This window comes from Arvicola amphibius, chromosome 17 (genome assembly GCF_903992535.2).
Source record: "Arvicola amphibius chromosome 17, mArvAmp1.2, whole genome shotgun sequence".
NCBI lineage: Eukaryota > Metazoa > Chordata > Mammalia > Rodentia > Cricetidae > Arvicola > Arvicola amphibius.
In genome coordinates this window covers 15,443,018-15,469,767 of record NC_052063.2, presented here as the reverse complement: position 1 = coordinate 15,469,767, position 26,750 = coordinate 15,443,018, and the positions used below count along the sequence as shown (strand labels likewise).

General features: G+C 37.1%; 1 protein-coding gene across 1 annotated transcript in view; it reads right to left on the bottom strand.

Moving 5' to 3' along the window:
• Cep290 (centrosomal protein 290) overlaps nt 1-26,750 on the bottom strand; it is an 80,631-nt gene that overhangs the window by 12,127 nt on the left and 41,754 nt on the right. The window contains 24 exon segments of the mRNA XM_038314723.1: nt 625-747; nt 1,398-1,562; nt 3,278-3,364; nt 5,167-5,241; nt 5,243-5,302; nt 7,278-7,401; nt 8,315-8,470; nt 8,782-8,927; nt 11,110-11,232; nt 11,641-11,784; nt 11,787-11,864; nt 13,725-13,838; nt 13,840-13,863; nt 15,064-15,277; nt 17,139-17,305; nt 17,308-17,340; nt 17,949-18,056; nt 18,652-18,780; nt 18,783-18,935; nt 20,245-20,379; nt 20,587-20,694; nt 22,259-22,423; nt 24,027-24,482; nt 25,575-25,686. Of these exon segments, the coding sequence (XP_038170651.1) occupies nt 625-747; nt 1,398-1,562; nt 3,278-3,364; nt 5,167-5,241; nt 5,243-5,302; nt 7,278-7,401; nt 8,315-8,470; nt 8,782-8,927; nt 11,110-11,232; nt 11,641-11,784; nt 11,787-11,864; nt 13,725-13,838; nt 13,840-13,863; nt 15,064-15,277; nt 17,139-17,305; nt 17,308-17,340; nt 17,949-18,056; nt 18,652-18,780; nt 18,783-18,935; nt 20,245-20,379; nt 20,587-20,694; nt 22,259-22,423; nt 24,027-24,482; nt 25,575-25,686 (3,199 nt within the window).

Sequence of the window (26,750 nt, the reverse complement as noted above, 5' to 3'; positions counted from 1 at the left end):
TCACAATACAGTTACTGTTTTAAAAGATTTTAGATTTATATGATCCCAATTCATTCACTAAATAATGTAAGTTAAAAATAATACCTATTTGTCAGGAGTAAGGTACATTTTTCCATTTAAATAGAAAGGAATCTTAAAAACGAAATGGTTTTGTTCTTTGCTCTTTAAGTTGTTCATTGCTCTAAGTCATATGCATAAATATTAAGTCATTTAAACTGTTCAACAGCCCTGTGTCATCAGTAGTGTGTGCATGTATGTTTCTTTTTTAAGCTGGGTTCTCTATGTAGCCCAGGCTGGTCTCTCTTTCTTACACTGCCTGGATACTGGGATGACAGACATCCAACCCCATGCTTAGTTAAGACACAGGTATATTTACTACTCCCGGTTTCATATACGAGGAACTGCAAGAACAGAGAGACATTATCCATCTTGGAACAATTCCCAGTAAGTAGGAACAGAACCAGAGTGAGCAGGTTCTAAATTTGCATATAAATGTACCAATTGATGAAAATACAACTCTTAAGAGCTACTGTAAGCAGACACTGGCGTCAAGGATCATCGATTTTGATTTTGATAAGCTATGTCACTTAATGAAAACAAGGTCGCCTGTCATAAACGTCTTACTTTCTTAAGTTCTTTCCGAAGCCGTTCATTTTCGGCAACAATTTTCTCGGTGCCTTTGTTCTTGGATTCATATTGTGTACTCAACTGATGTCCAAAGTGAGCTTTAAGCTTTTCTAATTCAGTCTGGTAATTAATAAAGCAACATAAAATCAATAAAAAGATTATTTATATGGAATCATATAAGCAACATTAAATGGGCTTTGCAAGTTTATTTATGGATTCATTCACATTCTATGTAACAAGAAAGAATTTGGGAGGAAGTAAGGGAGGGCAGAAAGGGAGGTGATGGGGGAGGTGAGGAAAAGGGGCAAATGAAGCAATTATATTTTAATTCGCTTAAATAAAAAAATAGAGATTATTATTTAACTCATAAAACTCAATTCATGGTAGGTAGTTTTAGATACCTTACTTGATGTGACTACAATTGAAGACTTTCCCCAAATGACTTATCTATAGCCAAAGTTTCTATCTAACCTTGGCTGTACATTAAAATTATGTTGAGATTTAAAGGAAATACAAGAGACCCCACAGAATCCCCTCTTTACAAATCAAATCTAAATTAGACACACATAATTTATCACCAGAAAGAACGACTGGTTCAGAAACAGTAAGAACGAAGAAGCAGGGCCATGCTGTAGCTACCTTTAGATTTCTTACTGTCAAGTACAACTGCATCCACTAAGGACATTTGGTGCAGTGAATATATTTAATATTTCCCCTAAGAATGTAAATAAAAACAGTAAAACATTCATATAAAATCAAATAAAAATTACCTTTAATTTTTCATTTTCTTCTTCAAGGTTAGTCATTTTTTCACTAGTCATTATTCCTGATGCTTTTTTCAATTGTTCATTTTCTCTTTGGACTTTTTCAACTACTTTCTTCATTAACCCAATAGTTTTTTCTAGCTCTGGAATTGTCTTTCCACTTCTACCAGACTACAAGGGAATAAACAAACTTTTAAAATTTCATAACTTAGAGACTATGATGTACTAATGCCAAAAAAGGTCTATTTGTTTAACAATGCAAAGGTGTGTCGTATTCTTTTATGTTGCATTTGTTTAACCCTATGAAGTTGTGGTACTTTGCCTGTCTAAAACACCGGATTGGTCTTATAAAAAGCTGAGTGGCCACTAGCTAGGAAGGAGAGAGAAATAGGCGGGGCTGGTAGTCAGAGAAAATAAGAGAAGAATGTGAAGAGGATCGAGAAAAGGAGGAGCGGAGAATTAAAGGGGTCAGCCACCGAGCAACGCAGCCTGCCACAGAGTAAGAAGGAAAGAAAAGACATACAGAAACAGAAAAGTGTAAAAGCTCAGAGACAAAAAGTAGACAGGATAATTAGTTAAGAAAAGCTGTTAGGAACAAGCCAAGGTAATTCTGGGCATTTATAAGTAATAATAAGACTCTGTGTGTTTGAGAGCTGTGTGGCAGACCTTAAAGGAGCAAAGAGAAAAAAATAACCAACATTACTGTACTTATCATTAATAACTGTCTTTATCTGTACAGTGGCTTTCAACCTATGGGCCAAGACCCTTTGGAGGTTGAACTTTCACCAGGGTCACCTATGGTCATCAGAAAACACAGATATTTACATTATGATTCAGACCAGTTGCAAAATTACAGTTATGAAGTGGCAATGATAATAATTGTACGGTTGGGGGTCACCACAACACGAGGAACTGTATTCAAGGGTCGCAGAGTTAGGAAGCTTGAGGACCACTGCTCTAGAGTATACAATGTTTCTTTGCACAGAGTAAAATGAAAAGTGAAACAATGTCCCGGCAGCTCAGGAGTATCATTACCAAGGCAACTGTCTCTAGCTGTGGCTGAGAAATTTGGTTTCTGTTAATATATGATCTAGTGAGGACATCAACAAAGACAATTCACTAGTTATTAGTTAATTCAACAGCTGAGAAACTGAAGGTGCTTCTCACTGGGCAGGACAGGGCTGCTGCAGTGATAAACTCACAACAGCTGTGGGAAGAGGGTCCTAAACCTGCGAGTTGTAAACACGATGAGCTCTGGGAAAGCAGGGTCAGTTTCTCATTACAGGTCTGGCTCAGGGTAGGTCGAGCTTGCTTTATTGGATGACCATACACCCAGAAGGATGTGAACAGCATAAACTGGAGTCTATGCATTATTAACTTAGACAAAAGTGTATAAGGTTGGAGGGTCAGGGTTAGGAAAGGGGGTGGACGGTGGAAAAAGTATGGGGGAGGAGCTGGAAGAGGGTATGATCAAAATAACTACCAAATTTTCAGAGAATAAAACTACTAAAATTTTACTTAGCATTCATAATATACAATGAAAAAAATCCTAAAACAACTATTTATATAAAACTTTAATATGCACTTAGAAAATCTCAAATATTCTTTTTATTCTTATACTCCTTAAAAATGATACAATTATATGCATATTTATTGTGCATAAATGACTATATATTTTCACTTTGAAACAAATGCTTACTGTCAATATTTGTTCTGAGTACTTTCTATTAGTACTCAGTATTTTCACAGAATGCATCATGTATGTCATAGTATTATTACCTGAATGAACTTCTGTTTCCTGAGAGCTTCAGTTTATAGCACTCTACCACCCAAAATCAAAAGGAGCTTACAGCTTTGGCGCCAGCTTCCTAAGAACACAAACTCACCCCTCTGACCTGACCAAGTTTCCGTTCCACTTCCATTTTTCCTTTCTTAAGAAATTCGCACATTTCTTTTAAATCTCTTACTTGATTCTAAAACATAAAAGAAAATACAGTAATCTGTCATGATGATAAAACAGCCTTGAAAAAGAGAAAGAAAGCATAATCTGAGTTAAAAGTCTCATCTATAGAACCAAACTCAACAGCTGTGTCTCAAAAATCCTTTGCCTCTCGGTCGGCCCCCGCCGTTGGCCACATTCAGAGAGATGGGATGAATTTCTTGCATATCACCATAGAACCTCCACCTGACGATAGATGAAGAAAATGACAGAGCCCCACACTGGAGCCCCGGACTGAGCTCCCAAGGTCCTGATGAGGAGCAGAAGGAGAGAGAACATGAGAAAGAAAGTCAGGACTGTGAGGGAACCTCCAGCTGGCGACAGATGGGGAAGGTGACTGAACCCCACATTGGAGCACTGGACTGAGCTCCCAAGGTCCTGATGAGGAGCAGAAGGAGCGAGAACATGAGGGAGAAAGTCAGGAACGTGAGGGGTGCGTTCACTCATGGAGACGGTGGGACAGAACTAAAGGGAGATCACCAACTCCAGTTGGAATGGGACTGATGGATCATGCGACTAACCAACTTCTTTATTGATTAAAAAAGATGATAAACTGAAAAAAAAAAAAGAAATTTTGATATCAGACATGTGCTGGTTTGTTTTGTTGGCTTGACACAAGCTAGAATAACCTGAGAGGACGGATCCTCAACTGAGAAAAGGCCTCCATAAAGGCTATAGGTCTGCGGTGTTTTCTTAATTAAAGACTGATGTGGAAGAGTCCAGCTCACTATGGGTGGTGTCAACCACGGCAGGTGGTCCTGAGTGTTACAAGAAAGCAGGCTGAGAAAGCCCCCAGGGAGCAAACAGGTAAGCAGCTTTCCTCCTTGGATTCAGTTCCTGCCTTCAGGTTCCTGCCCTGGTTTTCCCTGATGGACTAAAATGAAATAAACCCTTTCTTCCCCACTATGCTTTGGAGGAAGTTTACAACAGCAATAGAAACCCCAACTAAGACAAGGACATTACATAAATGACTAAGCATATGGCCATTGGCCAACCCTGAGTTGCTGTCCCACAATGCACACACACAGACAGTTACACAGAAAAAGAACTGAGGTCACTGCACTGATTTTTCAGAGTAGAAATCTGAATGAGAAGCATGAAGCTTAACTGCGTCACCACCAGTGGAAACGACAGAATGATAATTGTTCTCGATTAGAAATAAGACTGAAACAGTTAGTTGGCCAAGAAAAAGCCATCACCACAGGTAAGATACAGAGTCAAAGATCAAAAAAATTTTAGAAGTAATACTTCTAAAGAAACAATTATATTTCAATTATTGCAATTACTATTGAAATATAAAAAATATCTTCTTACCTTGGAACACATGAACTTGACACTTCTATTGTCTACTGTCTGAAATTATTATCAGTACAACCCTCTTTGTGTGGAATTCTTAGTGTCAGCATGACTCCTCACTTCTCCACCAGCCCTCCTACACAAGCTCTCTCATTATCCTAATCACTTTCTACTAATCGTGCTTCCTGTTTTCCTTAGCACTTCCATCAGCTGAGTACGACACACTACTCTGTTTGCTTGGTTGACTGGCATTCTTCCTCATTAGAAGATGTTTTATTAACGCTTAAATTTACATCTTAATCTCTAGCCCCTAAAAATATAAAGTGGGGACTCATAAATGCCTCTTAAATGAGGAACGTATGTAACATAACCAATCACAAAGATAAAGATAAACCTTATGAATATGCATTTCAGAAAGTAATGTAAGTAAATTTCAGTGTGTGCTGAAGTTAGTAGGTATTTTTATAAAATTAAATTTACCTTTAGTCTTGGCAAATCTTTATTTGCTTGTTCAATTTGAAATTTCAGCTCAATATTTTCAGATGACAACTTCAAGGTTTTTCTTTCTGCAGTTCTTGTTCTTTTGATAATGATCATCTGACTCTATTTCTGAAGTCTGGAAAATGAAATTTAGAATATGTTCAACATTTAATAAAAGTTGCAAAGACACACTCTGTAACATTGTCAAAGGTGAATTTTTAAAAAGGAATATGGGAGGAAAATGGAAAACATCACATAAAACCAAAACCAAGAAAGATGAGATTAAAGCCTCCAAAGAAGGTAATTTTTAAAAATTAAAACAGAAAGCAAAGTCAGATATGGCTTAAAAATCTATAAATACAGTGATTTCACAGATTTCTCAGAAGTTTTAAACTGTCCTATACTGGTTTGTTAGTTTAAAATAAGGTTATCAAATGTGAGGAATAAATCTGTTCCTCCTCATCTCAGAATGTGATCTTGTTGCCTTACAGAAATAACCAGAGGGGGACGCTTGTTTGTATTATACTGTATTAATCAAAACACTGCTTGCCCGTTAGCTCTAACTAACCCATTACTGTTAATCTGTAATTCTGATGAGACAGTAACAGAACATTGGCAGGAAGGCCGTACTGGTCAATTTTTCTTTTGTTACAGGCTGTATATACATAAAGGCAATGGCAAGAAAGAAAATACAATCTATCTATTGTGATGGGCATAAGCCATACTAAGTAACAGGCCCCCACTTATCACACGGCCCAAGTGTATATGGAAAGCTCCTCTCTACTATTAGTCTACTTCATTTACAAAGCTGACAGCTTTCGCATCTGGATAGTTTTACGGTCACCATCAAACATAGAAAACTTTAAGTCTCTACTTCTAAGCTATTTTCTCTTCCTGAAGTTTGGTCTACCTCTGGTAGATAGCTGGTTCTGATTACTGATAACAGTACCAATGACTGCTTTATAACAACTTATTAATGACTTCACAAAAATTTATTAATGAATTTAATTTATGACTTCTAGAAAAGAGTATATTTGCAGATTTTACATAAAGGTTATAGTAATATATTTCTATATCACCCCATGAATGTAATTACTATATAATAAATTTGAAATTTTTCCTCTTATTTCTGAAAATAAAGTTAAAAACAATTATGTGGATTGTCCAAATTTCTGGAAAATTGTTTATTAATAGGTGTTTTTCCTTTTATAAATCCTACATTCTTTGTTAAATTGTCATTCTGTATGTATATGGCTTTTACTGAGGAAGCTCAGCTAAGAAAGAAGTAAAGGACTACAGTGTGCTCAGAGCAGGGCACTTTTCAGGACTGGCACATCGGTTTTCATATCTGGCCTATAAACGCATCCTCCGCACACTAGTGCACTGTATCCGCATCGGTGGCAGCATCATGGTCCCTCTTCAGCAGGCCCACTTGGACCAGCGGTTATGTGGCTCACATTTCTGGCTCCATGTCCCTCATTTTCTTACCCTTACCAGCCCTCTTCGTGGTCTCAGTTTCATGTTTTGGATTTTCATTTTCACAAAATTATTAATTCTCTTACCTTTAAGAACTGATATATTTTCATAATTCATGTTAAAAAAATCTGTGAAGCTGACCTAATTTTGCTTGATTTACTATTTGGTATTGTTTCCATACTTCAGTGGGATCAACAACATTTATGAAATACCACAGAATATTTGTAGATAGCCCATGATGTAACTCATCAGTGACATTGATTTCTTCTCAGATTTGGTTCTGAGTATGGTTATATGGCATTTTGTCTGTTCTTAGCTTTGCTTGTATTTTTTTGTATTTGTGAACACTACTAGTAGTGGAGAGGAAATGGGCATGCGGCACACTTGCTAACTATCACTTACCAAATACGACGCACTGCTGCGTCTCTAGCGATGAAGGCTCAAAGATTCACCTCTGTCCCATCAGTGAGGGTTAGAGAGATGATTCAGCATTAGTTAGTAAAAGTGAATGTGTTGTGTCAGCATTAATGAGGAGGATCTACTGTTTCTATTCAGATGATGAATGTAATTGCCCTTTTATGCCTCATTTAACACTGTGGGGGGTGGGAGCCTGGTGGAGGAAGATGTATACTTACCAAGGACTGAGGATATGCATCCTTTGAAAGCTGTTTTTCTAAAGTACGAAGTTTTTCTTGAAGGTATTTATTTTGTAAATGTAAGTCTTCCACAACAGAATCTCGTGGAAGAGCTTGGTGGGTCCTGTGAACAACAATCAGAAGATTATGGAAATTCACTTTTTCTCAAATTTATTATATTATGATACAGAAAAGAAATATATGTGTGTGTGTGTGTGTATAATACTATAACTTAAAATTTTCAAATTTCCAAAGTTCACAAGAAATAAATTAGATCATAACTTATATTAAAAATAATCCAACAGAGACTTCTTTATCCATCAGCTAAAGTGTATCCCGATAGAAACACATGAACACTTGAAAGTGCATCTGCTTACATGGAATTATGCAGAAAAGCTAAAATACCCACTATCTTAAAAACATCACATAATAATCGTATACCATGTATTTCGTTCTCAAAAAGCTTCAGGACCCAACAAAGCTCTAAGGTTTTCAGTATATGTTGTCATATCAAGTCCAAACTGAACTGGCTGGCTACAAGACCCACTTTACTCTGCACAGACGAAGCTATGAAACGTTGTTGTCCAGGATGTTTCCCCCACTTCAGTAAATGCAACCTTAATGTGAAGACAGTAAATTTCACTCTCGTCTCTATATCTTTACTAAGATTTTGTCCAAGTCATATCCTTCCTCTCTTTAATATTTGCATTTCATAAATAAAACTCACATGTTCAAACTCCTTAAATTTGGAGGATGGCAAAATTCCCTTGCTTCTCTTTTCTGCCTGCCTTGTGCCTGCTTAGGTACATGTGTTTAGCAGCCAAAGAACAGAATACAAGGATTTAACTAAAGTCCAGTTCTATCCAAATAACAATGTTGAGAGACACCAGAAGTATCCCAAAAATAGCACGGGAAGCTCCAAAGAGGAATGGTAAAGAGCGGCCTATGCGTACTGAAGCAATGCATTTCTATTTCCACGTGTACGAGCCAGCAGCTGCTCGTCAACACAAGCTCTCTAACTCCACGCAATGGATTACCTCAAGTGTAGCAAGTCATTCTCTAAGTCCACATTCCTCTTTTTTAACTCTTCCAGCTCTTTCTCCGACTCCAAGGCTCGCACTCCTAAAACCTGATCAACAGTCATGCCTGTAGTTTTCAGTTTCTTCTGCAGTGTAAGTTTCTCTTTATCAGCTCTGTGGAGTTTAGTAAGGAACAATAAGAATGGATCTTTTACAATTTCTGTTTGGTTTATTAAATCGCAGTTCAGTAATCATCGATTTCATATGCAGTAAGTTACCATTCTGTACTTGGTATGAACTTATATGACAATCATAGATAATTCATTCATAGTTAAAATACATCATGCCACATTTTTAAAGATAATAAAATGTGAATCATAAATAACCTAAGCTAGCAAACTTGCCATTTATCAAATAAAATAAACTACATGATTTCAGGATAAAAATTTACGCAGTATTAGTTTTATAATGAAATTTAAACTCACTTGGCAAAAAGCTCCTTCAAAGTATTCAGCTGCTTCGTTAGACTGTGGACTTCTCCTTCTTTCTCTTTTAATTTGCTGCGCATTCCCTCTACTTTGGTTTGCCATTTTTTACCTTCTTCCCACCTAATTAATTCTTCTCTAGCACTCTGTAAATAGTAACAAATGGGTTATGAAACTGTTGGTATTACTTTTAAATACCAATCCACATTTTGAACTATGCTTTCAAGTTAATATATAAATAGTTCATTGTGTTTTATAAATTATAGAACCATTAGGTATGGCAAACTATTAGAAAAAAAAGGCCTTTAATTTAAGTAGGCTTTGTGCATTACTTGACAGGTAAGTCTTAGGGAAGCTCTGAACTAATTCCAATAACCTTAAGTAGTTAAATGAAAATTCACATACATGGTTTACTTAAGGAAGCTTCTAAAAAATAATTCTATGTGAATGACCACTTTAATCTTGTTATAGCCTTGCAATTTCCTAATACTGTAGCTCACTCTGGCCTAAATGCACATTACTTTACCATCCAATATGTATTTACTTAGTGCTGCCCATGTGCCTGCTGTATTCTAGATATGAAGAGCAAAAGATGTATAAACCAGATATAAAGGGTAAGGTTTACAAATCTTACAATTTTTATTTGTTGAACAAACTTGAGTGGTGGCAATATACACAATAAAAAGTTATAAATATGCAGAGTAAGTTAATGGTGATAAGTGCTATTAAAAAATAGAAAAAGGCAGGCTGTACGGTCTTATAGTAACAGTGATGGTAGTACGGTTGCTAGTATTACAATAAAAGGTACACAAGAAAGCTATGTGATACACAACAGTTCCATGTTCTGAACAAGTCCTCCCGGGAGTTTAATAGTTTAAAACAGTTCTCACAAGTGTATGGACCAAGAATTTAATTCCATTTTACCATATGAACACCAAAAATTTTATAATGTTTTCCCTATACTTGAATTTAGTAAGAATACAACTGCCTTTTAAAAATAAAGCTTAGACATTATTTTGCTGGAAATACTACCAACAATTTGCTTATCATACCGGAAATCAAATTATGAGCAGCAAATAAATTAGATCATTTTAAACTGTAATTGGAACACCATTTTTACAAAATATACATCAGAGTCTATTAGAGCTCTGAACTCACAATAATGCTACATAAGGTGCACATACACGGCTACCTTATTTTTCTAGTATACATGTTGATATATGAATAATGTATTATCATGCTCATTCTTTTTTTTTTTTTTTGGTTTTTTCGAGACACGGGTTTCCCTGTAGTTTTCTAGAGCCTGTCCTGGAACTAGCTCTTGTAGACCAGGCTGGCCTCGAACTCAGAGATCCGCCTGCCTCTGCCTCCCGAGTGCTGGGATTAAAGGCGTGCGCACCACCCGCCCGGCTCATGGCTCATTCTTTTATAAATTATTTTTACACTTTTACCAATTTCATTTAGTACCTTTTATAACCTTATTGGAAATTATAGAAGCTTATGTTGACTTTGAATTTCATTAGACTAATATAAGAAATATTATAAAACATAATGTTTATTATGTCATGTTTAAAAAATATATTTAAGCTACGTGAACAAAAAGCAAGAAAAACTGAACTAAAGAGAATTGGAACAGAAAATTGAAACAAAGGAGAACTAGAAAGAATAGAACTTAGAAGAATATTAGAAAACAAAAGATAGAATAATAAAGAGCATGACCAGAATAGCACATGCATGAATTCCTTCCATACCCCTCAGGCAGAGGAACCTTAAGTTCAGTTTCACTATGCTATGGGGTTTTCTACAAACCCTGGGAGGAGCCTTGAGAGCTGGTGTTTCAGCCTAATACCCTTCAATATGCTTTCTCCAAATAGGTTTCTAACCTTATTTATCAAGTCAGCTTAAAAGTATCCTTTTGAAATTACAAAACATTCCTGATAAATACTTATTTATTAATGTATTCAAAGAGTAATCTGACTTCCAGAAATATAAATAATCTCTGGGAGAATGAAGTAAGTGATTCGCAGCATGTAAGGGAGCCCTTCACGAGGACTGAGCAATGAGATGAGCAGATGGGGAGAATGGTGAACTCACGAGCTATAGGATGTGAGGAGACAGACGGTATCCAGTAATCAGGAAACGACATGGAGGTGCACTACAGGTGTGTCCCTCAAAGGCAGTGCAACGCTTCTAAAGGTCAGGAAGCTGCCTTAGACATCTCAGCTTTTCAGTACCATAAACAGTGTGTCTCAAACTATTAGAGTAAATTCTGTCCATCAATAAATGCTTCCTTTGGTTTAAAACTGTTAATGAGTGCATTTCACACACCTTTTCCTTCACTGGTTTTATGTCGACGTCATCCATCTTTCTTTCCAGTTGGCTTTCCAGTTTTTTAACTTTTTTTTGAAGTTCATCAATCAAGCTTTGCTTATTATCTAGCAGAGATTTGCTCTGAAAACATTAAGATATAACTTTACATGAGAACTATCAAAGTACACATTAAATATTCTAATTATAGAAATTGTGTGAGGCTAACATTAATCATGTTTTCTATATGATTCTGAATATAAGTATAACATGAAAGCTACCATTGTACATGGCCTGCTACAGACAAATAATACAACAGAAGTCACTCAAAGAACTAATCAAGGAGCTGGGTGGTGGTAGCACACACCTTTAAAACCAGAACTTGGGAGGCAGAGGCTGGTGGATCTCCAAATTTGAAGCCGGCCTTGTCTACAGAGTGAGTTCCAGGACAGTCAGGGCTACACAGAGAAACCCTGTCTCAGAAAACCAAAACCAAACCAAACCAAAACAACAACAAAAACAACAAATTATCTGAATTAAATACAGTATTACCTGTAGCCCACTGGACAGTCTTTTAATCTGTCTTCTCAGTTCGTCATTTTCTTGATCAATTCCATCTTTCTCTCTAAGGATTTTATTATAAGCTTTTTGCTTTTTTTGCAGTTCATTATTTAAATCATTTAAGTCGTCAGCTAGATAGAATTTCTTTATTTTTAACTTGTTTTTAAGAGCTTCTTTTAATTTAAAAGATTTTCATTTAAATCTTCAATTTGTGACTAATAAGAGACAAAATCGTTATTCACAAATCTTCCTCAAGTATTAAAGATAAAGCAACAAAAATGGAAGTTATATACTAATATGCATTAGAAACATAATTCCACTATAGATTTTTTAAATACAGCACACAAGGGAAAACTAGAAACTGCACATATTTCTCTCATTCATGCCAAATGAAACAAGTTCACTAGAGAATAAAAGGAAATGATTCAAAAACAATTTAGTCAACAAACAGTTAAACAAAACTATTGAAAAATATTTCATTACAGGTAAAATAATTTTTAAAAAGTACCTTCAAAATTCACAACAATGTTTTACAGATTCTAAAACATACGATTTGCATAACGTAAATCTCTGACTTCAACACTTTGTGAACTACTCTGTAAGGATAAGTAAGATATAGGAGTCAGCCTGAGACAGCAGCTCCGACTGTAAACACTGTTCTGAAGCAAGACATGCTATTATTTGTTCTGGGATGGCTTATTCAACTAACTGCGTAAGTGGGTTGTTTTTTCTTTGTTTTTGTTTTTTTGAGACAAAGTTTCTCTGTGTAGCCCTGGCTGTCTTGGAACTTTCTCTGTACACCTGGTTGACCTTGAACTGACAGAGATTCACCTGCCTATGTGGGCCACCACCCAGTATGTGTTTTATTGGATAAATTATTAAGGTCAAATAGTATTATTAGCAATATTAATTAATATTATTGTAATGTGTTTAAAAGAAAATTATATCTTGCGAGAAAGTTTTGAAAAATGGATATGAAAAGATGAAAAACTCGGGAGAGCCTTTCATATGAATAGGAGAATACTAAACCATAACAGTAAAGGACGTTTCCTTTTTATTCATTTATTTAGTAAACAGATTTTTTTTATGATTACTATATTGAAAAGTACAATAGGCTATTTTTAAAAATTAATGAAAATCTACTTTCCAAAGTGTTTAATGAAAATAAAAGACATTTATAAAAAAAATCAGAAATAAATAAAACTAAAAAAACAAAAACAATTAGATTTTTAATTTTATCACAATATATATGAAATTTTCTGTAAAGAATCTTTTTGGGGAAAAAACAAATTAAGAGTTATTATGAACTATATATTTAGGAAAAAAAGTTTAAATCACTAAGCTTACTGGCCAGAAAAGAAAATAATAAAGTATATTGTTAAAAAGAATTTACTAGCTAGATGGTGGTGGCACAAGCCTTTAATCCCAAAACTTGAGAGGCAGAGGCAGGCCCATCTCTGTGAGCCTGGTCTATAAGAGCTAGTTCCAGGACAGGCTCTAAAGCTACAGGATAAACCCCTGTCTCAAAAAAAGGAAAAATTAATTTACTTTGAAGAAAGGCATCAGAGCCGACAGTCTCTATAGATAAAAATGTCTTAGGATAGTAAATAATGATGTTCATACGGTGGGGGAATGGCAGTTATGGAAGAAGCTAGGTATGTTTGGTATATATGCCGATCTTCTTGGTCTTCTCAATTTTGTTGTGAAAGAACCTGAAATTGTCGCAGACAAAAAGGAGCCTGAAAAGAATTGAGGGCTTGGAAGTTAGGGTCAGCTGGGTGGAGTGTTTGTCCACAGCTGAACCTGAAAATCCCAGTTAATACTTGAGATGTAATAAAAAGGCTTTAAAATTTTCTAATAAAATGTGCGGTTTTCTTCAATGGGCTCTATTAGTCAGCATAACTCATAGTAGTCCATCTTTTTAAAAATCCTCCAGATGATAGTCAGTATCTGAGTATCACAAGCATATACTGCTTAAAAGTGTGTGTGCATCTGTCTAATTAGCCAACAGTTCAAAAACATCCCCCGGAACTGTCCACATATCTGGCGATACTAATCCGTGTGCTGATACTCACTTTTAGCTCTCTCGTATGTCGATCAACAACCTGCTGGACGTTGAGATTTGCCTCTTTCTGAGAAGTTACGGCAATAATACGTTCTTCAGCTGCAGCTGTCATTTCGGCCCGGAGTTTCCAACAGGGCTCGACTAAGTGCCTAAAAATTACAATATACAAACATCTTTACTGGAAAATCAACAATGTACATGAGCAAAATAAATGGAAAATAGGCACTATTACTTTCTACTACTTTTCTATTAAGTGCAAAATCTTATGTAATTTCAAGTATGGCCCACGCCTATGATCTCATCAGCACCAGGGTGGCTGAGGCAGAGGAGTATAGTGAGCTTGAGAACAGCTTACAGCTAGGGGTTCTAGCCAGCCTGGCTACAGAGTGAGACCTGTCTCAAAAACAATATGAAAGATTAACAAATGAATTTGATTAAATATAACTCACAAACTCCGGAATGTTTTCAACTGAATTTCCTTTGTAATTTTTTCAGTTCTTCAGAAATAGTTCAAAACCCTGACAATTATTTTCAGAAGCAATCATTATGCCAAGCAATTCATATTATAAAAGGAAAGGAATAGCCGGGCGTGGTGGCCCGGCACGCCTTATCCCAGCACTCGGGAGGCAGAGGCAGGCAGGATCTCTGTGAGTTCGAGACCAAGCCTGGTCTACAAGAGCTAGTTCCAGGACAGGCTCCAAAGCCACAGAGAAACCCTGTCTCGAAAAACCAAAAAAAAAAAAGAAAAAAAAAAGAATATTTTGCTTCAAAATTTCCAAGTTTATATATTAGCAATAAATTCTTCACTTAGAAAAAAATCACATTTTATGCATCCATTCATGTGAAATTATTGAATTTAGGAGGCTGAGTAATGTCATAAGACATTGTTTAAAATATTTGCCCATAAAATTTATGAACTAAGGTGGGGAAAATGTAGCATCTTCTAACCCACTTATCAAGTATGAGATAAATAAAAACAAAACAGCCAAGCTACTACTCCATATTAAATCTATTGAGCAACTCCTCCCACAAAGTCACTGTGGCCAACTTCTTAAATCCTTCTTCCTTTATACCACCTCAACCCCTTAAATTGTACAAAATTGTTCAAGCTACACAAATACCCAACGGAAAATGAGAAAGTAATTCAGCAAATCACCAAGCATAAAAAGATAAATTGGACTTTATCTGCATTTTAACATAGCACTCCCACTGCAGAGGCAAGCAAAAGTACCGTCCTTTGAAGGCAGGAGATGAAACTCGTCCTGTCATTGTAAGAGCTCTGCTAGTATCCTTTACACATTCCCAGGCCTTCTCTAGGCCTTTCTCCTGAGTGGGCATCTGCCACTTACCTTTTGTTGCTTCTCCTTCAAGGCCAGTTGGCTCTTTAGCCTGTCCACTAGATTCCTCATTGTGGTTGTGGGAGCTCTTGAGTTTGCTTCTTTCTGAGCCTGGAGTTCAGACTTCAAACTGTGAGCCTCCTTCTGTGCTTGGACAAGAGCACGCCTTAAGTCCTCCACTTCTCCCTGCGCTTTCTTCACCTCCCCTGCATGGTTCTCCTGAAGCCTGAGAGAAACAAGCATGTGTATTTACCAGACTGGGTATTGCAAGTAATATTTTAATTGAAAAAAACCAAAACAACTTTACAAAGGTATAAAGCCATGACTACTAGTACTTTATATGGTAAAAGACTATGCATGCAAGTTATTTCAGAAAGTGTATCATTTTTTGCATTTAGGAATTAGTCATAAAAGCTTAAGTATAGCACTGTGGTTTATGTCTATGATCTCAGCACCGAGGCAGACGAAGCAGAAGATTTATGGGTGGAGCTTGAGGACATCTTACAAACCATCCATTTCTAGGCCACTCTGTCTTCAACAAAGAAATAAAAAGGAGGTATAACAAATGTAATTTTATAATCTGGTAACATGGCTTAGATTAAATACAAAAAACATAAATTCTCCTATATATTCAAAAGAATGAGAAAACCTAAGACAAAAGCAATATAATATACTATTTTTAAGAAAATAAAAAAAAATCTCAATGGCAACTACTTACTTATTCACAAATGTGGTAACTTGGGAGGGTATTAAAAGAGCAGAACAAACTCCATTTGAGAAAGAACTCCATTTAAGACAGGACCTAACTACTGGGGTGAGTGCAGTCCCGCAAGTGTCATAAATCTTCCCAAGACACTGTGCCTGCCCTGTCAAGTGACCCCCCAGGGGTGTCCAAACAACATCTGTTTGGTTCAAACATCTTTGTAGGTACCTGTACTAACTAGTTTTGACTGTGTTGAAATTCCACCATATACCCCAAACAATGAATTCAAAAAGTTGTATACTTTTTACCTAATCCTGAAACACCAAGGATTGTGCCACCCTGTTTTTTCCCTTTAAAAACCCCATTACCCTGAGAACTTGGGGCCATTATTCCCCCGCCCCCTGTGGCAGCGTGTTGGATTATGGTCCAAGTTAGCTAACTTGTAATCAATAAAACCCCAGTGTGTTTACATTGGATACCAGCTCTGTGGGGTTCCCGTGACACGGGCCATAACTGTGTCTTGGTCCAGAGTAAACAGTCAAAGTTCTAACAGGCCATCAGAAAGGAAATAGAACCATAAGCGGGTCAACTTCTCACTTTCAATCAGATATGAGGCCCAGAGAGAGGGTGTCTATGATTAGGAACTGAACCAACCTTATACCAATTTAGGTTTAAAGGGTCTATTTCTAAAAAAATGGCTGGCTAATGATTACAAACCTTTTTTTAATGTTTTTTAATTTTTTTGATTTTTCGAGACAGGTTTCTCTGTGTAATCCCTGGCTAATTAATCCTGGAACTAACTCTGTAGACCAGGCTGGCCTGAAAGTCACAGAGGTCTGCCTGCCTTCTGCCTCCGAGTGCTGGGATTAAAGGTGTGCAATATTACAATATTTAATACGTAGGATGTTGTGAAACATTCTGACACTATAGTTTTCGATATCTTTATTTAACAAACACTTACTGAGCCTCTGTTTTATCACATGCTGTTAGGAGTTTAAACAAAAGCAATTTATATGTGAGCTTCTAATTGTCAAGCTCCGCTTGTACATAGTACCACAGGGACTTCATTCATCTCGGCACTCTGAAGGCGCCCGAGGGAGCACAGCCATTTTCATTTACAGAGGATGAAGTTGACAGTGGAAATGTTAAAATAAGGCTCTAGAGAAGAAAATAAATTGGCTTCTGAGTAAGACTGACTACAACCTGTGATTGTCTCATATCCACTCACTGCACTACTGAGCCTTCCTAGCCTTATTCCTGTAAAGCAATAAGCTGCAGAGTCCTGTGGACAAATGACACACGAACATCTCACGACAATGCTCACACAGGCTTCAACACAGCCTTACTGCCATTTGCTCCTTTTTAAAAGATTTCTAAGATTTACCGTAATTTGACGTTTTCAAATTCTCTGACTTTTAACTCAGTAATTTCTTTTTGTCTTTCCAAATCGTTTGATACTTTCTTTAGTTTGTTAGAAGTGAGGCCAGAGAGTCATCTGTGTTCTGCTACTGTCTGCTCCATCTCGGCCAGACGGATGAAATGCCTTGTTGGTAGGGTACTGGACCAGGAGGACTGGTTTGTAAATCCTATGAGATATGAAAAAATTAGTAATGAAGTAAGTGTGATCTGAGACTGTGGGATGACTCATCCTATACATTTCTTTACGAAGAATGCAGTCTACAATCTAAGCGGAAAAGAAGGATCGGAAAGACAGGATATAGACTATGCTCTGTATGCCCTGTGTTTTAGCCAGCATGCAGGTGCAGGGGGCTGTGGACGATGAATTAATGAGGGGAGGCTTGAGGAGCTTAAAGCTGTGGGTTAAGAGAATCAGGGCCACTTCATCAAGCACGGAAAGAACAGACTGATTGATGGGGGGCAAGTAGGAGGTTAATTCCAAGTTGGAAAATAATACAAATTATGGAATCTGAAAAAAAAGAGTAGACTCATAACATAGGCTTTCAGTCCATGGCAAAGAGACAGAAATATGATTCTATAAGAACTGAAAATTACTGAGGGTTGAAATGTGGGTTAAAAAACTGGATCATGTTTTCATGCTCAAAGATGCTTCTCATGCGATTATTTTGTGAACACAAAGGTAGGTGTGTTCTCCTGTGAGATATGAAGAGGTAAATTTTAAATTATGTGATCTCACATCTCAATAAAGAATAGAACAACATCCTCAGAACTTTACCTGGGCAGTCTGCTTGAATTTATTGAGTGAATTCTCAGCCTGTAGTTCTAATTTATGATGAAGGACATGAAGGTCTTCCTCGTGCTTCTTAACAATTTCTCTTTGCTCCTGTTTCACAGGAAGTTAAAGCCGTACTGTAAATTATGACTGAAAATACATTCATGTCTCAGTTAATTTTTACTCTTTCAAAGCCTCAGACCAGAAAAGATATAACCTCTTCATGCATATGTATATTAGACAATTATACATCTCTGCTAGCATGCGTTCATGCTGACCACCCAAGTCTTACAATTTATTCCTAATGTTAAAAATAATATGCATCGGTCACCTTTAATTTGTTTTCTTTGAACATTTTAAATTACTAGATCTCTCCTACTGTTCCAGAGAATTAGACCTCCACAGACCACCCCCTGTGGAGTATTGTTAACATTACTGCTTCAATTTCACTCAGAAATCCACCTGACATTTTCTAAACCACCCGGTCTCCATAGCAGATACTCTCGTCTACCTCAGTCCACAAGAGGAAGAAGACACACGTACACAAACGGCCAGTTTTACTGACAGATCTGTAATCCAATCATGTGAAAAGCCAACAGACCTAATAGAATCATCTGAAAGCAAAAATGAACTACCACATTAAGAGAAGTATTTTGTGGCGTTTGATTGAGATACACGATAAGTAAAATAGCAGCGTAACAAATACCTCTCTGGCTCTTTCCAGAAGATGCTGGTATTTCTTCAGGACTTCTTCCTTCTGATTTAACCTTGCCTGCATGGTTAGCAATGGTCGTTGGGCGATTTTCATTGTTGGTGCTGAGGATTTTGGTTTCCAGACTCTTTTCTGTCAAAGCTCAGTCTATACAGTTTCTCATCGAGTCAAGCTGTGGCAGGCATCTGGAGCCGGAGTTGCATTGATTACTTTGTCTCTTGACCAGAATATGTTGCTCTGCCAACCGTAATTAAAGCAGATTCTTTTTCTTGTAGCTTCTATAGTAAAGTCACAATAAATTATTACATTTCAGCTTGTCCCTTTGAAAATGCCTTTCAGGTGAATTTTAAGCCCAATACAGGTAAGCAAGTACGCTTGCTTCCTGTTTCACATCATGGTTACAGGTGTTTGACAAGTAAAATTCGATTTTAGTACATTTCTTTGCATAACAGGTTAATTTATTACATATTTATTTTAATTTACTTAAGATTATCACTTGTTAAAAACTTGGTTAGAGTGAACATAACATGTAATTAATTAATTGACTTTATTTATACCTTGCAGTTTAGAACTAGCAATGGGTGCTGCTAGAACTAGGAAGATACAATCAAACCACGCCCTTGACGCCAGAGACTGACAAAGAGCTAGGAAAAAATACAATCAAACCACGCCCTTGACGCCAGAGACTGACAAAGAGCTAGGAAAAAATACAATCAAACCACGCCCTTGACGCCAGAGACTGACAAAGAGCTAGGAAAAAATACAATCAAACCACGCCCTTGACGCCAGAGACTGACAAAGAGCTAGGAAGCTAATGCGGAACAGTTACTCGAGGGTAAGACTGGGATTTCACAGGACAGGTAAACGAATCACGGCTCTGCACTGGGAAGTTTACCACACCAAAACAGAAAATAAGTTTAATATTCAGTAAGATTACCAAAAATATTTTAAAACTAGTAATTTTATAGCATTTCATATAACTCAAAAATTTTAAATTAACTTTCCTGAATTGAAAAATAGGCAGAATTTTACACAAGAAATTCTTCTTAAATGCAATTACTAATATGTTTAGATGTAAACTAAAATTTAAATATCCAGCTTATATTATTTTAATAAAAAATTTAAAGAGCTTGACTTATAACCATCTATTAATCAAATTCTGTACCTATATTAAAGAACTTCTTCTTTGCTTCAAACTTTTACATACTCACAAATAAAATGAACAAAGAAACTATTTAAAGGATCTACCAGCATATTATTACAAAATAAATGATAAAATAATATCAATGAAAAAGAGCCAGTTAAAGGAAGGGAATATATTGTCAGAAAGCTACAATTAAATGCCTTTTATTACCCTTGATGCTCCACTTTTACATTCAGTGTTCCCAAAAAGTAGGAATGCAGTAAACAAATGAAGTGATAAATTCATATTAACTGCATGGACTATTCATTATAAGCTATAGAAATGAGTATATAGAAAAAAAGTGGGAGTTAGCAAGAAATCCACCATTTTATACTTTATTGACATTAGTAAATATTATTTAGAAAATTCCAATCAAAATACAAAATACAAATTCTTCAAATTACCTCTTCTAGTGACTTGCAAGTTGCTTGTGTTTTAAGAATTGTTCGAATATTTTCCTTAATTTTTCTTAGAGCAATTTCAAGTTGGTTTGGAAGGGGCAAGTTGGGGTCTGGCATTGATCCTGTAGCCTCTTCAAACTATTGAGAAATAATATGTTTTAAAAACAGCAGTATAGTACCGAGGAAACAATATTATATCTTATAAATGTATGAAAAAATCATGAACTAAATTTAACTTGTCTTTAAACAAAGAAACTCAGGACAATTCACATAAAGCATACATCCTACAGTTAAAAAGCTATCTAATTCAGAGAGGCATCAAACATAACTAGTCATTTTTGATACCTTTTGTGCTGCACTGAGTATTTCATTTTGCTGACGGTCAAAAATGTCTAGTTGGCGTTCCAGCTCAACTTCTCTTTGATCCCAAGCCATTTGTCTTTCTTCGTGAAACTGCAAGAGACATTTATTTGTTTTAGGCACATACACAGTGACATTGAGCATTAACAGGCGGATATGCATTTTCTTACTTAACCCTCAGCTTTGCTGCCACTACTTGCACTCTTGTTATATGGGAAAAGGCACAAACTTAGGAGGTCAAGCAACTTCCTAAAATCACAGGGGTAAGCAGAATTTCAATCTAGTCATGAGTTCATCCATCCATCCATCCCAATTATGTCTAACAAAACATATTTTCAAAGTACTATTTGGGGCAATGCAAGCATAGCAATAAACACAACCTAGTCCTTGTCACCAAGGAACTTACATCCCAGGAAGTAAGAAACAAGCAATAACAAACAAATATGTAAGACAAGAGAGGATGGCAAACTTTGTTTAGAAAATAAAAGCAAGCCCTCCCATATGGCACAATTTCCTGGTCAATACCAAGGAGCCTTTGCAGTTCACTGGCAAGAAAAGGTATGTGACAATCTTCAGACAGTGAAAGCATGAGCGAGAGTAGCTAGGACACAGAAGAAGAAAGACCTAAGCACACAGAACACAATGCCTGTGGCGAGGGTGTGGTTTATAAGTGTCCTCTCTTAAGTACCTACTTTTTCTACCCCATGCTGTGTTCTAAATCAACAATGACAACAACATGCAGAAACCTGACTGAAGGAGTCAAATAACTAACATCAAAAGAAACATTAACTTACCAACTAAGCTTGCTGACATACTGTTTTGTTAAGCTTAATAAGGATGTCCCCAGCTAGGAAGGACCCTGGGCACTGGAGGAGAGGGTGCCTGAAGTGGCCTTGTCCCATAGTCAGACTGATGACTATCTTGAATATCACCATAAAACCTTTGTCCAATGACAGATGGAGACAGAGACAGAGACCCACATCGGAGCACTAGACTGAGCTCCCAAAATCCAGTTGAAGAGTGGAAAGAGGGAGAATATGAGCAAGAAAGTCAGGACCGCAAGGGAATGGTCCACCCACTGAGACAGTGTGCCTGATCTAATGGGAGCTCACCAAAGCCAGCTGGACTGAGACTAAACGAGCATGGGATCAAACTTGACCCTCTGAATGTGACTGACAGTTGGGGCAGACTGAGAAGCCAATGATAATGGCACTGGGATGTGTCTCTAGGGAATGTATTAGCTTTTTGAGATCCTAATCTATTTGGATGCAAACCTTCCTAAGCCTGAATATAAGGGGGAGGGCCTTGGACTTCCCACAGGGCAGGATACCCAGCCCTCTCTTAGGACTGGAGGCGGAGGGGTGGTAGGTGAGTGGGGGAGTAGGAGGGAAATGGGAGGAGGGAAGGAAGTGGAAATTTTGAATGGAATGATTTATAAAGCAATAAAAAAAGATTTAAAGTTCTTGTCAAAAAAATTAAATTAAAAAAAGACTTCTATTACAACTAAATCAATTTTCATGTTTGGAGTTTAAGTAGCAAGAAGTAGGTTATTTTGTTAGTCAATATAACAGGAACTATACTTTATCACAATAATCCAGTTAAAACGTAATGATCTGACGTTTAAAGCCTTAAAAAGAAAAGAAATAGAAAACGAAACCTTGCTCTGCTGAACGATTTCTTCCTCGAGACTGTTGATGGTCTGCTCATATTCAGAGATGATATTATTCAAGTATTTGATTTCTTCTTTACCCTTGACTAGTTCTCTGTTTAGTTTAAGTTCTTGAAGGCGAAGCTCTTCTATTTTGACATGCCAATTGATTACCTAGATTATATATAAATATAAATGCTAGATAACTGGTCATGATATTACTTGATTATTTTTGTTTGTTTGTTTATTTATTTATTTATTTTTTGGATTTTCGAGACAGGGTTTCTCTGCAGCTTTTTTAGAGCCTGGCCTGGAACTAGCTCTTGTAGACCAGGCTGGCCTCGAACTCACAGAGATCCGCCTGCCTCTGCCTCCCGAGTGCTGGGATTAAAGGCGTGCGCCACCACCGCCCGGCATGATATTACTTGAAATTAATGGCAAACTGTACCAAGATGAAAGAAGTTAGTCTGTAGGCAAAGCCCATGGCAAAGTTAGTGAAAATTTCCAAAGATTATTCTAAAGTAAGTACAACATTAAAATAAAATATTCTTCAAATGATTTTCAAATGAATAAACAGAAATTAGTAACATCTGTGTTCAGGTACATTCCCGGCACTGACTGAAGTCAGTACTGACTCACTGGGACTACTGCTGGGATTAGACATCCTACCCTTGTCTACTGTGACAGCCACGACGACTCACTCACGCTCCAGTGGACAGTTTCGCATTCATGCTCACAGGAGAGGTGCTGGGCAAGCTCAGTCGGTAACAAAATGAAAACAAAAACATCAGCATAGAACAAGAATTTGATGGGAAGAAGTGGTTGGGGTGGGGGAAATGACGGAAGAGGAGGATACAGTGAAGTAGATAGACAGGTATGACCAGAATCTATTATATAAACATATAAAACTGCCAAAGAAGCCGGGCGGTGGTGGCACATGCCTTTAATCCCAGCACTCGGGAGGCAGAGGCAGACGGATCTCTGTGAGTTCGAGGCCAGCCTGGTCTACAAGAGCTAGTTCCAGGACAGGCTCTAAAAAAAAAAAAAAAAAGCTGCAGAGAAACCCTGTCTCGAAAAACCAAAAAAAAGAAAAAAATGAAAAAAAAACTGCCAAAGACAAACTTTGAGAAATCTGTCCAATAAATGAAATTAAAATTTTTTTGAAGTATTTCTAGCACAGAGAATAGGATTTAACCACAAGATAATTATCATTTAATTCTTCCCAAATGATGACAAAAATTAATCTTTAAGAAATAAATGTGGAGGCTTGGAGAGATGGCACAAAGGTTAAGAGCACTGGATGCTGAGATCAATTCCCAGCAACCACAGGGTGGCTCACAACCATCTATACTGCGATCTGGTGCCTTCTGACCTCCAGGTATACATGGAGGCAGGACACTATACATAATAAATAGGTAAATTAAAAAAATAAAATAAATGTGGAAATCTATGAAAACTGCAAACATTCACAAGGAATATCTACAAGTAAAAACACAGAAAACAAATAATTCAAATAGAAAATATTTGTGCACAGTAGAAAACAACTAATAACTATTAAATAATTTAAATTATTCACTTAAAAATTACTAGAGCTTTTTTAGAATATTTAAAGTAATTTGGTAAAGAGCCTTGCTCAGGAAAGTCCAAATTCTAAATTTATAAAATCTAGCTAATCACAACTCGCATTTTAAATGCACACTGGACATGTCTCACACAGCTACAGATCACACCAACACCCCAACGTAACAGCAATACTGAATTTAAGTCCAAGTTTTACCTTTTGGGCTCCCCTGGCATCCTTTAAAGTACTTATCAATTCTTCCAAGCCTTTTAATTTTAATTCCATCTCCAGTGTTTTGTTTTCCATATTCCTGTGCTCTTGTTGAGAACTTTTCATTTCTTGCATTATCTTCAATTTGTCATTCTGCAGCTGAATCATCGTTTTTGAGAACTTTTCCTGCTGGGCCAGGGGTAAGGCACCACTGAACTGTCTTCGCAGAGACTGAATGGTTTGGCGCAGGTGTTTTGCTCTGTTTCTGCCTTCCAGGCGAGCGTAGTAGAGAGTCTGCTCTTTCTCATCCAGTTTCTGCTCTAGGCGCAAATTGTAGGCCTCCACTTTCTGGAGTTTAGATGTAACCGACTCCAATTTACCAAGAGCAGTGGCCTCACTCCTCTGAAGAGCGACAACATGTTGGTGCAGTTTGGCAATTAGCGCCTTTTCATCAGATTGTGCCTAATGAAAAAATACATATTTATAGTAAATTTCAGGGGTTTTACCAATAAATACACCATGGTTTACTAATAAAAATTTAAAACACTTGCACATGAGTTTTTTTTTTTTTAAATTTACTTTAACACACTAGTTAAAAACTATATATATTCAGAATGAAACACACTCAAAATTCTAATTAAATGATAGTTGTTTGTAGTAATGTTTTCCTTTTAGTTCACAGATAACAGCACAACTCTGTGGGGGTGTATTGGGTTTTTTCGAGACAGGGTTTCTCTGTAGCTTTGGAGCCTGTCCTGGAACTAGCTCTAGTAGACCAGGCTAGCCTTGAACTCACAAAGATCTGCCTGTCTCTGCCTCCCAAGTATTGGGATTAAAGGCGCGTGCCACCACCATCGGGCCATATGTGTGTGTGTGTGTGTGTGTGTGTGTGTGTGTGTGTGTATACATATATATATATATATATATATATATATATATATATATTTTACTCCTCTAAAAACTATAGAAATGGGGTTATATTAAAAGCCACAGATATGTACAAGAGAAAATACAGTCAGTAAAGACTCATTAATTATTTCTCCTTAGTATATTAACTGTGACTGGCAGCTGTCAAATGAATCTATAGGTACTTAAAATAAAATACGTTTTCTAGTTTTCTAGTGGTGGTGCATGCATTTAATCCCAGCACTCGGGAGGCAGAGGCAGGCGGGTCTCTGTGAGTTTGAGGTCAGCCTGGTCTACAGAGCTAGTTCCAGGACAGTCAGGACAGTTACACAGAGAAATCCTAGCTCAAAACCAGAATGATAGAAAGAGGAAGGGAGGGAGGGAGGGAGGAAGGGAGAAAGGGAGGGAGAAAGGGAGGGAAGAAGGGAGAAATGAGATAGAGAGAGAGAGAGAGAGAGAGAGAGAGAGAGAGAGGGAGAGAGAGAGAGAGAGAGAGAGAGAGGAAAGGAAGAAAGGTTTCCAAAGTCCCAACTAACAGGAACAGGTTTCTATTGCTGCAACTAGTCCTGCTTTAGCACGCCACACTCCATCAGAGTCTGAGGTATGCTTAGCAAGCAGACAAAACAGAGGAGGCAGCACAGTATGCACCTGGTAGTCCAGAAGCTGCATTCTGAGGGATTCCACTTCCTTTTCCCTGGACTGTTGCTGCGTATTCAAAAACTCAACTTGTCTTTTGGCAATATCAGAAATCTCTCTCAGTCTAGAAAGTGACAAAATATTTAAGGAACAGTTCAGCAAACACCAAAAGTCCTAATTTTGAGACATTGTTCTAAAAATGCAATTGGTTTATGCCATCTCTTCTTTGCACCATGTCCAAAGAGTTCAAGGGTCTCTTGAACTATTTCATGAAACCTAATTGTAGAACAGACCAAAAAGTGATCTATGAAAGCATCCCCTACTCTGGAAGTCCATTGCCTGTGGTACAGAATAATATACGCATTTTGAAAGACAATGCCATCTGTTAAGTGAAACTAAGACAATTGGCACTGGCATTTCATTTGGCATATTTCCTACTGCCAAATGAAAAAAACTTTTACGTAAGTGTTTATAGGCAAGAGTCCATGAATTGATGTTTAATATCTTGCACAATGCCTACCACACAGCTAGTTTCTAAGAAATGTTAATTAAATCAAAATACAAATTAATTGTATGTTGTAGCATGATTCATAAAAACCCTGAAACAGATATTGGGGTTCAACCTGAAGGTCAGAAAAGCAAAACAGCCAGGCACTGGCTCTTACCTAGGCCTTAGTCCAAAATCTTGCCTCCAGGGATCTCAGAATGAGATGTGTGTGAGAGCAGTCTCCTCCCATCTTATATTCCTCTCTAGGGCTGGATTAAAGGTGTGCACCACTACCGCCCAGTTTCTATGGCAACCTAGTATGATTACTGAGATTAAAAGTGTGTGTCACTACTGCCTGGTCTGTAAGGCTAACCAGTGGGGCTGTTTTACACTCTCAACTTCAGGCAAGCTTTATTTATTAAAATACAAATGAAATATCACTACAGTGTGTTTACATTAACCTTATAAAAAGGTAAAAAAAAATTTCTTTTTAAAGTTAGTAAAATAAATACTAAGTGGCCCCTGCTCTCCCCTCTCTACTTCCCCTGAAAAACAGGCGACATGAGTAAGAGGTGTTCTGCATTGGTGCCCTCTACAGCTGCGTCCCGACATTTCAGGTGGGGTGGAGGGCAAACCTCGAGAGGTCCCTTCCTCTTCAGTGCTATTTCACGGGGTTTTAATCCTCTTCTTAAAAACAAAGT